The 12,221-nt window shown below is 41.8% G+C and overlaps 1 protein-coding gene across 2 annotated transcripts in view; it reads right to left on the reverse strand.

Annotated features, from left to right (window-relative positions):
• The window catches only part of LOC135526510 (follistatin-related protein 5-like), a 211,914-nt gene that overhangs the window by 56,794 nt on the left and 142,899 nt on the right, over positions 1 to 12,221 (reverse strand). For both annotated transcript variants that reach the window (XM_064954946.1, XM_064954944.1), the window contains exons 6-7: positions 11,939 to 12,059; positions 1,886 to 2,052 (exon numbers count right to left, since the gene is read on the reverse strand). In XM_064954946.1, coding sequence (XP_064811018.1) covers positions 1,886 to 2,052; positions 11,939 to 12,059 — 288 coding nt within the window. The remainder of the gene's footprint in view (positions 1 to 1,885; positions 2,053 to 11,938; positions 12,060 to 12,221) is intronic.

The raw sequence follows: 12,221 nt of genomic DNA on the forward strand, positions 1-12,221 counted from the left end.
TGCTATTTTCTACATTGTAGAATAATTGTGAAGACATCACAACTATGAAATAACACATGGAATCATGTAGTAACCAAAAACAGTAATAAACGAATAAAAAATATATTTTAAATTTGAGATTCTTCAAAGTAGCCACCCTTTGCCTATATGACAGCTTTGCACACTCTTGGGATTCTCTCAACCAGCTTCATGAGGTAGTCACCTGGAATGCTTTTCCAACAGTCTTGAGTTCCCACATATGCTGAGCACTTGTTGGCTGCTTTCCCTTCACTCTGCGGTCCAACTCATCCCAAACCATCTCAAGTCAAAAACTGCACAATCCAGGTGTGTAAAACTCGTAGAGACTTGAGACTCACGCTGTAATTGCTCCCAAAGGTGTTTCTAACATGTATTGGCCCAGGGAGCTGAATACCTATTCAATGACAATAATTTAGTCATTTAAGTTCTATTAATCTTTTTTTTTAATCCATTTTGACCTTAGAGCATTTTGTGTAGATTGTTGACAGAAAATTAAAATGAAATCAATTTTAATCCCACTTTGTAACACAATAAAATGTGACGAAATACAAGGGGTCTGCACACTTTTGGAAGGCACTGTATCTACCATATACAGAGGCCAAATGACATCAAAGTCGACCTAACTTGGCCTCGCTTGTACTCTGTTCCTTTACTTTACTCAAGAGTTAAATCTAGCTCTCTCACTTTAATCCAACTTGGCATAGACTGGTTTCAATGCATTCCCATGTCAGCAATGCCGCGCTTGATGTACAAAATTATGAATAGCTTATTGTAGAGAAGACTGGGGGACAAAATGTCAGTGGTTTCACATGCAAGTCATCAAAAACCTCGGGGAGAATGCGATGGCCCAAAAGAAATGGAGGATGGTAAGAAGCTGAAGCACTCGGAAACAGTGGGGCCAGAAATTCAATTCCAGGAATGATGGTGCTCGGCGATGACTGGCGACAGCTGTGCGCCTCCTCGCACAGTTTTAAGGGCCATCCACATTTAATGTTACATTAGTGGCTTTGCTGGTCCTCCTTTATCTACTACGACAGTGTTGACTCCATTATGCATGGTCGAGTCAGCCACAGCTCTGTCAATCCTGATGAGGGACAACGGAGAGAGTGGGCAGCCTTTCCTGGTGACTCCCTGAACCTTCAAGTCTTCAAGTGTCCTGTCTTTGAAGAAGGATGAAAGCGTCATGGTGGTAGATACTGCACACAGACGATGACACACGCTCCGCAGGAAGTAAAAATAGGAGCTAACCCTCAGAGCTGAACCCCTTTGGTATCCTCCTTCATCCTGCCTGCCATTTGTTACCCATACTCCTTTGCTGTTCTTTGGCTGAGAACACTGTCCCTCTCAGCAGCGTACAGAGACTGGATATCTGACATTGTTTATAACTGTCAAGCCCAAAATGCTGTTCAAAAGATCTAGGTCTGCATTTTGATTAGTCCAGGTTAAAGTGCGCAGGCGTTCTAGTGATGGTGAGAAGCTGAGCAGGATATTACAAAACTGTTGGTCATACTTTATTATGATTGTCTCATATGATGTACATTTGGTCATACTATCAACACATTATCTGTTGATAAGAAACTGCTTGCTCAGGTTACGGTTACAGTAAAATAACAGTTAAGGTACGCATTAGGACTAGGATTAGGATAAGGGTTAAGTTTAGTGGATAGTTATTATCCAAATAAAGTGTTACCAAAGTGTGTGTGTGTTTGTGTGCATGTGTGCGTGTGTGCGTGTGTGCATGCGTGTGTGTGTGCGTGATAAGGTAAGCTATCCTAGATAAGACAAGCCCGGTAGTCAACCTGTCCTCGACACAAAGTGTCTTACAAAGCTAGAAGAAACAACAGGTGGGGCTTCAGGCAGCTCTTACATTGATGTCCTCCAGATCCAGAGAGTTGAGGACCTGATTGTTGCGTTTCCAGATGATGGGAGGTCTCTGCTCCCCCTTGATTGCGCAAGTCAAGACGGCACTCTGGCCAACGGTTACCGTGGTGATGCTCAATTTCTGGTCATCTGGCAGGGTGAGCTGGAACACTTCTGTAAAGACAAAAGCAAAGCCGGTAATTAGATCACCTGTTAGTCATAGAGAGCTGTGCCACTTTTGTTCCACTAGGGTGCTTGAATGTAAAATTTCAAGTGTGTGTGTGTTTGTATCCCCATGTGCACTTGCGTGTTTATGTGTGTGTGTGTGTGTGTGTGTGTGTGTGTGTGTGTGTGTGTGTGTGTGTGTGTGTGTGTGTGTGTGTGTGTGTGTGTGTGTCTGTCTGTGTCTGTCTGTGTCTGTCTGTGTGTGTCTGTGTGTGTCTGTGTGTGTCTGTGTCTGTGTCTGTGAATATTTAAAAAATAATGATTGTGTGCATGTGTTCAAGTGTGTGTGCACGTGTGTGTGTTTGCGTGCACGTGTATGCATTTACTGCTACATATCAGTGAAGCAAGGCAAATTACTTTTCCTGTGTGTGTGAGCATACAGCACACTGAACAGAGTGATTGTTGTATCGTGTGTATGCCCGTATTCTTTAAATTAATGGACCTGAAAACAGTTGAATACACAGAGAGAGACTCAATTAGCCAGTGTTTTGTTGCCGAGGCAAAACATTACTGCAGATGTTGTTTGGTTTATGCATCGAGGAAACATAATGAGTTCATACGTCAAGAGAAAATGGATGAAATTAGGTGCTACGTAAATACATCAAGTAAACAAGAGATTTAATGTACATTTCATTAAACCATGCCAGTACTGTATCTCCGAGGATTTCTTCCACCTACCTAGCTATCCATCTTATTATGTGGACTTTTCCAAAGGGATTGTGGGTGTTCTATTCAATGTCCCACAACGCCACCACATTTATGTATCTACATAAAGAGATTATTTGAAATGCATCGACAACTCAAAATGAATTGCAGTTCTCCATATATTGCTATAATCACTGATTGCTCAAGTGAAAGTGTATATATACCACCAAAGGCACAGAAAATATCCTGAAAAAACAGAGACATTTTGCGTGTGGCCGGTAAGGGTGCCGATGGTTAACGACTAAAATGCTTCCAGTTCTTCAATGAGACAAATGAGACAATGAATGAACACAAAGCCGTTACTCAAGCGTCCCCTTTAATTCTGTTATGTAACCAGACTTGTTACTAGTGTGTGCCTTTGAATTTTCCTCTTGGGCTAATGAGCAACAGAGAAAAAGGAAACACTGACTCAATTTGTTCTGCTCCTGAGGCCATGAAATACAAAACCTAATGAAAGAAAAGCCCAGGTCCAGAGACTAGCGGTTAGCTTAGCTCAGCGAAACCAACTGGGGGAAGAAAGAGCTTGAATAAGAATGTATCTGGTGTGTACCTTTTAACTTGAGTCTAGAGTTAATGCATAACAATCTGTCTGTTATGTCCTGAACTGGAATAACCCCCATGTGATCAATGCTTGAAGACTGCAAACACCCCATTGTAGGAAAGACTAATTAAAATACACCTCAGCACACAATTGCCCTGAGAAAATGTTTTACCATCTAGTGCTTTGAAATTGTTCATAACCCCAAGCAATACATGTCCAGTATTTCTATAGTGTTTAAAAGATCAATAAAAAACGTGAATAGGATGGCACTTTTGAAGATTGAAAGAAGCTGTGTCATTAAGTCAAGAATATGTACAATTACAATTCTACCATAGTCTCTTGGGGTTTCAAGAATGCATGGGAGATGTTTTTCATGGAGAGTTGTTTGCATTCGATTGTCCTCAATCCATTTCTAGTCTTTTGTGAAAATTCCCATGCGGGATGGTGTATCCAAGACGCAAGAGGACATATGTGTTAACATGCTCAAACACACTCTTGTTGATTAGCCTTTCATTTCTCAAGAGTGCGGACATCTGTCAAATCATTAGCGTGACCCTTCCTGCCCGACAATGAAGCATCTTGTGTCTTGATGACGATGATGTTAACCCTTGATCTTTGAAAGCTGATGTGCTACATGGAAAGCGACTCATTTTGTAATGTGGAAATTGCAACATAACAACAATGATGTTTAATGTGACACAGACAATCTTAATAGAAGAGTATAATTGAGCTACGAAAGAACAAGAATGGCCAACAAGATTCCAGTTTCTCAAATGTGTTTAATGGGGATTTACCACTATACAGACCATGGAAGTTATAACATGCTGAAATGTTTGAGACAAATATATCTCTCTCAGCACATACTGCAGTTTCTAATGTCTACAGGGCTTCATTAAATCTTAATTTCCCAAATTAGGCTGCAATGTGTCCTCTCTTTTTCTCCAAGCTCAGAGGAGGAAATTAGCAAAGTACAAATGCATTTCCTACGCAGAATTCATTGGCGCCAGTGGAGATATATTACACATAATTGACTTCAAACTTACTCCATCTATTGAGATGTTAAGAGTTTGAAAACAATTAAAGAACTAATTTTCAGAGTTCAGCTCTGGGTTTATTGGATACATCAGAGATGAAAAAGTGACTTGATGTTTTCCTACTAGCAGATCAAGATACGGGTTCAATGATTACATGAACACACCTCTTTTAAAAATAACCTAAGCAAAATCTTTGCAGAAAGCAAACGGCGGTCATCTTTTGACATGCTGAACTCTGTCGGCCCATGTCACATACACAAAGACAGATGCACACAAGGGACATACTACTCCACAAATACAACTTCCTATTGTGGCTCTGTTATGATGCTGCTCCCCCTCGACCGTGCTGGCAAAACAACCCTGACAACATCACTGCTAACACGATGCATGGACATTTCAAAACTCAGTAGGCTTTGTAGCTGCGGCGTTGAGGCGGGACATACCCATACAATCTCCTCCCTAACCATTCAATTAGAGTCCCTTGTATCTTAATGGCTTTGGAAATGCGTTTAGAGCGGCAAACTCGATTCGCAGGCGATCTCGGGGGAACTGAAACAGGGGAAGTCATGGGGGAGATTTTAAAAAGAGAAATCGGCAGGCAGCAGGCTGCATCATACTGTTGGAGGGAAACCACCAAACCCCATGCATGCCAAGTCTGTACAGGCACAGAATGGGCAATTTCTTATTGATCGAATCGAACTCAGTGTGGTCTGCTGGACATTATATCCGATCTTCTCTGGCCTCTGATTTATCAGAACAACTAGTGGCCCTGGCTGCTCCTTTCGTCTTGTTTTGGACTTCCATGGCTTTTCTCCTGGGAGGGACCTAACCTTCAACATCCAGCCTGTAATTAGTGATTAACGGCTGGGTCTAGTTTTTGATTTACACCCCAACTGTTCCCATAATGGGATGTTGGTCCATGCCCACCGCCCAAGACTAAATCACCTATGGCACAGTAGAGGAACGGTTGTCAGGCAAAATAGCTGTCACTGTCGTTTAGCTACTCACCTGCTCACCTAGCTCTTTCTGTTTCTCTCTCTCTCCTTCCCTTTCTGTTTATCTCTCTCTCCTTCTCTTTCTGTTTCTCTCTCTCCTTTTTCTGTTTCTCTTTCTCCTTCTCTCTTTCCTTCTCTTTCTGTTTCTCTCTCTGTCCTTCTCTTTCTGTTTCTCTCTCTCCTTTTTCTGTTTCTCTTTCTGTTTCTCACTCTCCTTCTCTCTTTCCTTCTCTTTCTCTCCCCTTCTTGTTCTGTTTTTCTCTCTGTTTCTCTCTCTCCTCTCTCTCTCTCCTCTCTCTCTCCTTCTCTTTCTGTTTCTCTCTCTCTTTCTGTTTCTCTCTTGTGCTTTCCCAACATCATATCGATCATATATGTGGCACACATCCTCCAAAGAGGTGTTATCTGACCAGGTGGGTGTATCTCCATTGCTGCTGTATATATATATATATATATATATATATATATATATATATATATATATATATATATATATATATATATATATATTGTCTAGTGCTGTTACATCATTTTGAACAACCCCCAAATCACTCCAATTGGGTTTAGGGTTCCCTAGACCGATAGGAGGGTTAGCTCGACTGAATGACCTGCTCCAATATCAACGTCTGCAGACAGGAACAGCCCTGCCAATACCAGTAATACTTTGATCAAGACTTAAAGCTTCATAAAGCAGACTGCAAGTAAAGCCAATTGAAATAAAAACCTCTGCACCAAGGTTATAAATGTGAGTGAAGCCTGTAAAAGTGGAACTTACTGAGTGCATTACCTCACCTGATCAGCCTGGAGCCTAGTTAATAGAGCAGCTGGTGAAGGAGCCTCGTGGGACCGACCACACATGGCTGAAGACCATTCTAACTGGACTAATTTGATCAAAACTACCTTGTGAAAAAGACATTGAGAGAAAAGCTATCCCGTCAAAATGCAAGGTATATTTGGGGTTTGGGTTTTATCATAAGGGGGCCATGCTGATTTGGCTGTGATGCCTCTCTCACCCACTCAAGGGGGTTATATTCCTTATTCTGCAGTTCGTAACAGTGAATAATATTGAGCGCCTTCCCACCTGTGTGTGTGTGTGCGCGCGCGTGCGTGCGTGCGTATGTATGTAATTGCGTACGTGCGTGTGTATTGTGTGTGTGTGTGTCTATCTGTAAGTGTGTGTACATGTCTATGTGCGTATGTGTGTTTTAAAGGCAGGTTTGATTGAGGTGCACCAGTAAGCCATCTCACCAGCGGCTCAAGAAAAGCAAGAGGGAGTGAGTTCAACACACAGTTGAGTGTCCAGAGATACATTACATAATTGCCTTCTAACTCCACGGTAGTGATCTTAATAGCATCATTATGTTCAAAGTACAACATTGCTCCAATAGCTGCATACCTCTCTAGACTGCAATCCGATGTGATCGCATCAACAACATACCCCTCCTTGACAAGAGCCGTGAAATGTTTGAGAGGCATGGAGCCAGTGCGTTTGTTTACATGGAAATGCTTCCCTTCTGTCTGTATGTCTGTCAACAGTGATAGGAAGGAGGACTAACGTCTATAAGAAAGATTATGGTACACATGATATTACATTTTGTAGAGATGTGGTTTTTCTATCATGTAGCCTTCCTACACACTGTGTGATTCATAAACTGTATGTATCACATACACTCAGTGGCCCGTTTATGAGGTACACCACCCTGTTGACGAAAATGGTTATCTCCTACAGACAGTGAGTCCCGTGGCCATGGCTTGCTATATAAAGCAGGCAAACAGGCATCAAGCCATTCAGTTACTGTTATATTGAAAGTTAGAATGGGCAAAACGAGTGACATAAGCAACTTTGAGCATGGTATGATTGTCGGTGCCAGTCATCTCCTGGGTATTTCATGCATGACAGTGTCTAGGGTGTACCGAGAATGGTGCGACAAACAAAAAACGTCCCGTCAGTGGCAGTCCTGTGGGCAAAAACAGCTATTTGATGAGAGGTCGAAGGAGAATGGCAAGAATCGTGAAAGCTAACAGGCGGACCACAAACAGACAAGTAACGGCGCAGTACAACAGTGGCGTGTAGAACGGCATCTCAGAACGCACACCTCGTCGATCCTTGTCATGGATGGGCTATTACAGCAGACAACCACACCGGGTTCCACTCAGCGAAAAGAAGAGAAGAAGAAGCGGCTCCAGTGAACACGCGATCACCAACACTGGACAATTGAGTAGTGGAAAAACATTGCCTCGTCCGGTTCCTGTTGCATCACGCTGATGGCAGAGTCAGGATTTGGCATAATCAGCATGAGTCCATGGCCCCATCCTGCCTGGTGTCAATGGTACAGTCTGGTGGTGGTTGTGTAATGGTGTGGGGAAAGTTTTGTGTGGCTCAGTCGGTAGAGCATGGCGCTTGCAACGCCAAGCGTCGTGGGTTCGATTCCCGCTGGGACCACCCATATGTAAAAGTAGTGGCCCCAGCCGACTTGTAAGTCGCTTTGGACAAAAGCGTCTGCTAAATGGGATATATATATATTTTTTTTTTTTCCTGATATGTTAGGTCCCTTGATACCAATTGCGCAAGGTTTGAATGCCACACCTTTTAGAATCTATCCCCCAAATAATTCAGGCTGTTCTGGAGGGAAAGGAGGGTCCGACCCATTACTAGATGGATGTATCATATATATCATATCTTAATCATACGCTTTCCAATCCTACCCAATATCACAGAGAGCTCTGATTGTAATAAATCCAGTCAATTGCAATGTTCTGGAATTATAGTTTACATATAGAAATTCAGTCCACACTTCAGGTAATGACTTCTTACTAATCAATATAGTACATCACTGATCAAGCATATAGTGAAATGTTAAGTCATGCAATCTCATTTGATGTCAAGTACTCTTCTACAAAGGCTATATCCTGTTAGAATTGGTTCCATGTCGCAAAAATGCAATTTGTCATGGATTTAAGTTAGAAATGATGTGAAATCCTCCCGTGGAGATTGATAAGGCCCAATTGGCTATTGTCTCAGTACCTCAAGTGATTTTGAGGATATTTCCAGGGGAAAAGAGATTTTTTTGTTTTTTTTGTTAAAGCATTTCAAATTTTTCTAATACATAACACATTCTGCAAAAATCACAGTTTTGGAAAATGGATCCAATTTAACAGCACTCCTTGAAGCCAGTGAGCAGAATGATCCACGGGAGCTTGTCGTGAGAAAGCATGATGATTCATTAATTGTCAATGCGCCGAGAGCAATGAATAACACCAGAGTTGTCTTAATGGAGGCAGGCAGGCCCAGAAACCATTTTCATCTGCCGCTGCCCTGAAGAAGACGAGGCTGTCTCCTTTGGTTGTCTAATAATGATCCATAGAGAAGAGCCAGAGTTTAAGTAAACTAATTTTCTATCTTTGCAAATCCACATTCAGATCTAGGAATTTTGGAGCTCATAAGAATCGTCAAATTAAAGAACAAATAAGCTGCTGAGATCGTTATTATGTTCTATATGGAGAAAGAGCAATATTTGAACTGTTTACTTAACTACCAGCATGAATAACTTCCATCGCTGACATCAATGTGGTTCATTCCAAATAAAAAGGGATAACTGATTAACATAGGCTACTGAGGTGGGAATCCTCTTAATAGATGATACGCCATATGACATTAACTGGTATACCCTAGACTTATATAACTTGGCCTGACGTTTTCCACACCGATCACCTTTGGTTGCGTCCCAAATGGCATACTATGCCCTAGTTCTTTTGACCAAGGCTCATTAGGGCCCTGTAACGGCTGATTTCTTCCTCTTCCTCTGAAGAGGAGTTGTAGCAGGGATCAGACCAAAGCACAGCGTGGTTAGTGTTCATCATGTTTAATAAAGACGATAAACGTGAACATTACAAAATACAAAACAACAAATGTGAAAAAACCGAAACAGTTCTGTCTGGTGCAGACACACGAAGACAGAAGACAACCACCCACAAAACCCAACACAAAACAAGCTACCTAAATATGGTTCCCAATCAGAGACAATGACTAACACCTGCCTGATTGAGAACCATATCAGGCCAAACATAGAAACTGGAAAACTAGACATACAACATAGAATGCCCACACAGCTCACTGACCAACACTAACACAAAGAAAACACAAAAGAACTATGGTCAGAACGTGACAGGCCCGTTCAAAAATTGGTGCACCATATAGGAAATAGGGTGCCATTTGGGACGCAGGATTAGACTGTGCAATGGCAAGCTACTACGCAAAACACAAGTGACACGTTTCAAAGCCATGGGGTCCATCGGCCTGTCACCAACCATCAACCTCTGGATTGATACTTCAGCCACTGACTACTACAGTCAGTCACTGGCAGACAGCCACTGACGGACAGCCACTGGCGGACAGCCACTGTCGGACAGCCACTGACGGACAGCCACTGACGGACAGCCACTGACGGACAGCCACTGACGGACAGCCACTGACGGACAGCCACTGACGGACAGCCACTGACGGACAGCCACTAACAGACAGCCACTGACAGACAGCCACTGACAGACAGCCACTGACAGACAGCCACTGACGGACAGCCACTAACAGACAGCCACTGACAGACAGCCACTGACAGACAGCCACTGACAGACAGCCACTGACGGACAGCCACTAACAGACAGCCACTGACAGACAGCCATTAACAGACAGCCACTGACAGACAGCCACTGACAGACAGCCACTGACAGACAGTCAGCCAGGAAGAAAATAAAGCATGTACACCAGCAGCTCTTTCCTTCTCCTCATCTATTCAGAAGCTGCCAATGGGTTCTAATAGATATAAACCCTCTAATATTTAGTGTTTGATCCTACAATCAAGACTTAGCGATACAGTGACATCTGCAACCTTGGAATTTTACCATTCCCACGCCCTAAGGTTAAGGTGACATCAAATGTACAGGACGTGAATGCCTTATCTGTCCTAAACCCGGAGTGCATTACATTCACCAAGTTATTCAAGGATGGCAATACATAAGACTATCTGTAGTGTGGCAGACATAATGTTATTTCTATCAGTAACTTGGTCTAATTAAAAGCCATCATTCATGCTAGATATTTACCTTACTGCTAGCTGAAGCGATTGATTTTTATTTTCTTGAATATGGGATGGAGTCAATGAATTATGCATGGACGTTAGTGTTTTATCTTTAACAGTGACAAACAACGTTGCTGTGATTTGAATAATTCCAAGTTGTATGCCTTATTAGCAAAACAGACACACATCCTGTGAAAGACAGGTCTCATTTTCATCGGGATTGTTGGCTAGTTCTGCATTTACTGCTGTTATTTGCAAAATGGTACTATATTTCTAAATATACTGAATCAACAAATGTCCTATACATGTCCCATAATCTTATGGTATTATATTTTATTGGAGCGCATTGACTTGGCTAATGAGACCTGTGAACTGGAAAAATATCACTCAAATAACATTTAGTTGTGTAGTTAAGTGCTACACGATCTGAAGCGACAGTAGTCAGCGCCATCATTGAGGTTCACTAAACTTTTTGTTTATCTTCTAATTTTTTACATTCACTTACATAAAACATCTGCAACAATACATTAACAAGGTTAGTGATCATAAAACCTTTTGCAAGACTGGTGGTAATTAAGGCTTTGGTATAGCGGCTATCTTTACTGTGGTAAAGGGAACACAGAGGCATTGTGTTCATATTGCACATGAAAGCTGGAGGTCTGTAGATTTAATGGGTTTACCTGTTCAATATAATCCTAACTGAAAACTGTTTCTACCTCTGGACGTGTAGCACATTCTTAGCCTTATCTGAATTTAGCTTTGGGTGAAAAGAGGGCATTCAAAAGGACTATGAATGCTAAGGGACTGAAAGGCTGGAATGACATTCAACTCCATAGTGTATAGTAGGCTATCTCACATAGACTAAGAGACGGCTAAATCATATAAAGCTCACCATTGCTTGGTTGGATCCTACAGAGTAAATGAGCACGAGCATTAATACACGTTGTGCAATTTCATGACGGGGTTCATGCTTTCTCAGTCTTATATTTTAGTGGTTTGTCATGAATATTAACTAAGTAAAAGAACTAGCTGCCATAGACAGGGAGAAAGAAAAGCTCTCCCTTAAATAGCCTATGATGAATTGTAAATCTCCCACAATTAAAGCTCGAGCGATGAGAACTGGTCTGGTCATTCAGAGAGATATTAACAACTTTTGGTAGTGTAACTATTGTATAGGAATGTATAAAAAATGTTCAACCATGGTTTTGAGTAAACAGTAAACATTGTATACAGTTGAATCCACTTTGCTGTCACATAAAGGCATAGGTTACTTATAAAGTGTTTAACTCTATGTGTCTGAAAGCATGTCTATTGTCCAATTCAACACAACCTGTGGAGGGTATATTCTTCAAATATCCCTGTCAAAAAAGGAAAAAGAAAAGAGAAAAACATACACATGGCACTCAAATACACACTTGAGTATTTTAAAACAACCTTACAGCTCTGAATGACAGAACATAAGCATGATCAGTTGATCCTGCCACTCACCAAAAGCTGTATAGAACTCATCCTTTGCTAGGTGCTCGTCGTCGTTGATGTCGTTGTATTTGAGAAGGTCAAACAGGGTGCACTCAGAGACCTCCTTGAACAGACCTTCCTGCTTGATGACCTGCAACAGAAAAATGCATTGAGACGTGGGCAAGTTAAAGCTCATTCTAGACCGGGGCAAGTAGGTAACTTACAGTTAAAGTTAAGTCTAGACCTTGACTAATATGTAATTTACAGTTAAAGCTAAGTCTAGACCTGGTCTAGTATGGAAGTTACAGTTAAA

The sequence above is a fragment of the Oncorhynchus masou genome, chromosome 32 (genome assembly GCF_036934945.1).
Source record: "Oncorhynchus masou masou isolate Uvic2021 chromosome 32, UVic_Omas_1.1, whole genome shotgun sequence".
Taxonomy (NCBI): domain Eukaryota; kingdom Metazoa; phylum Chordata; class Actinopteri; order Salmoniformes; family Salmonidae; genus Oncorhynchus; species Oncorhynchus masou.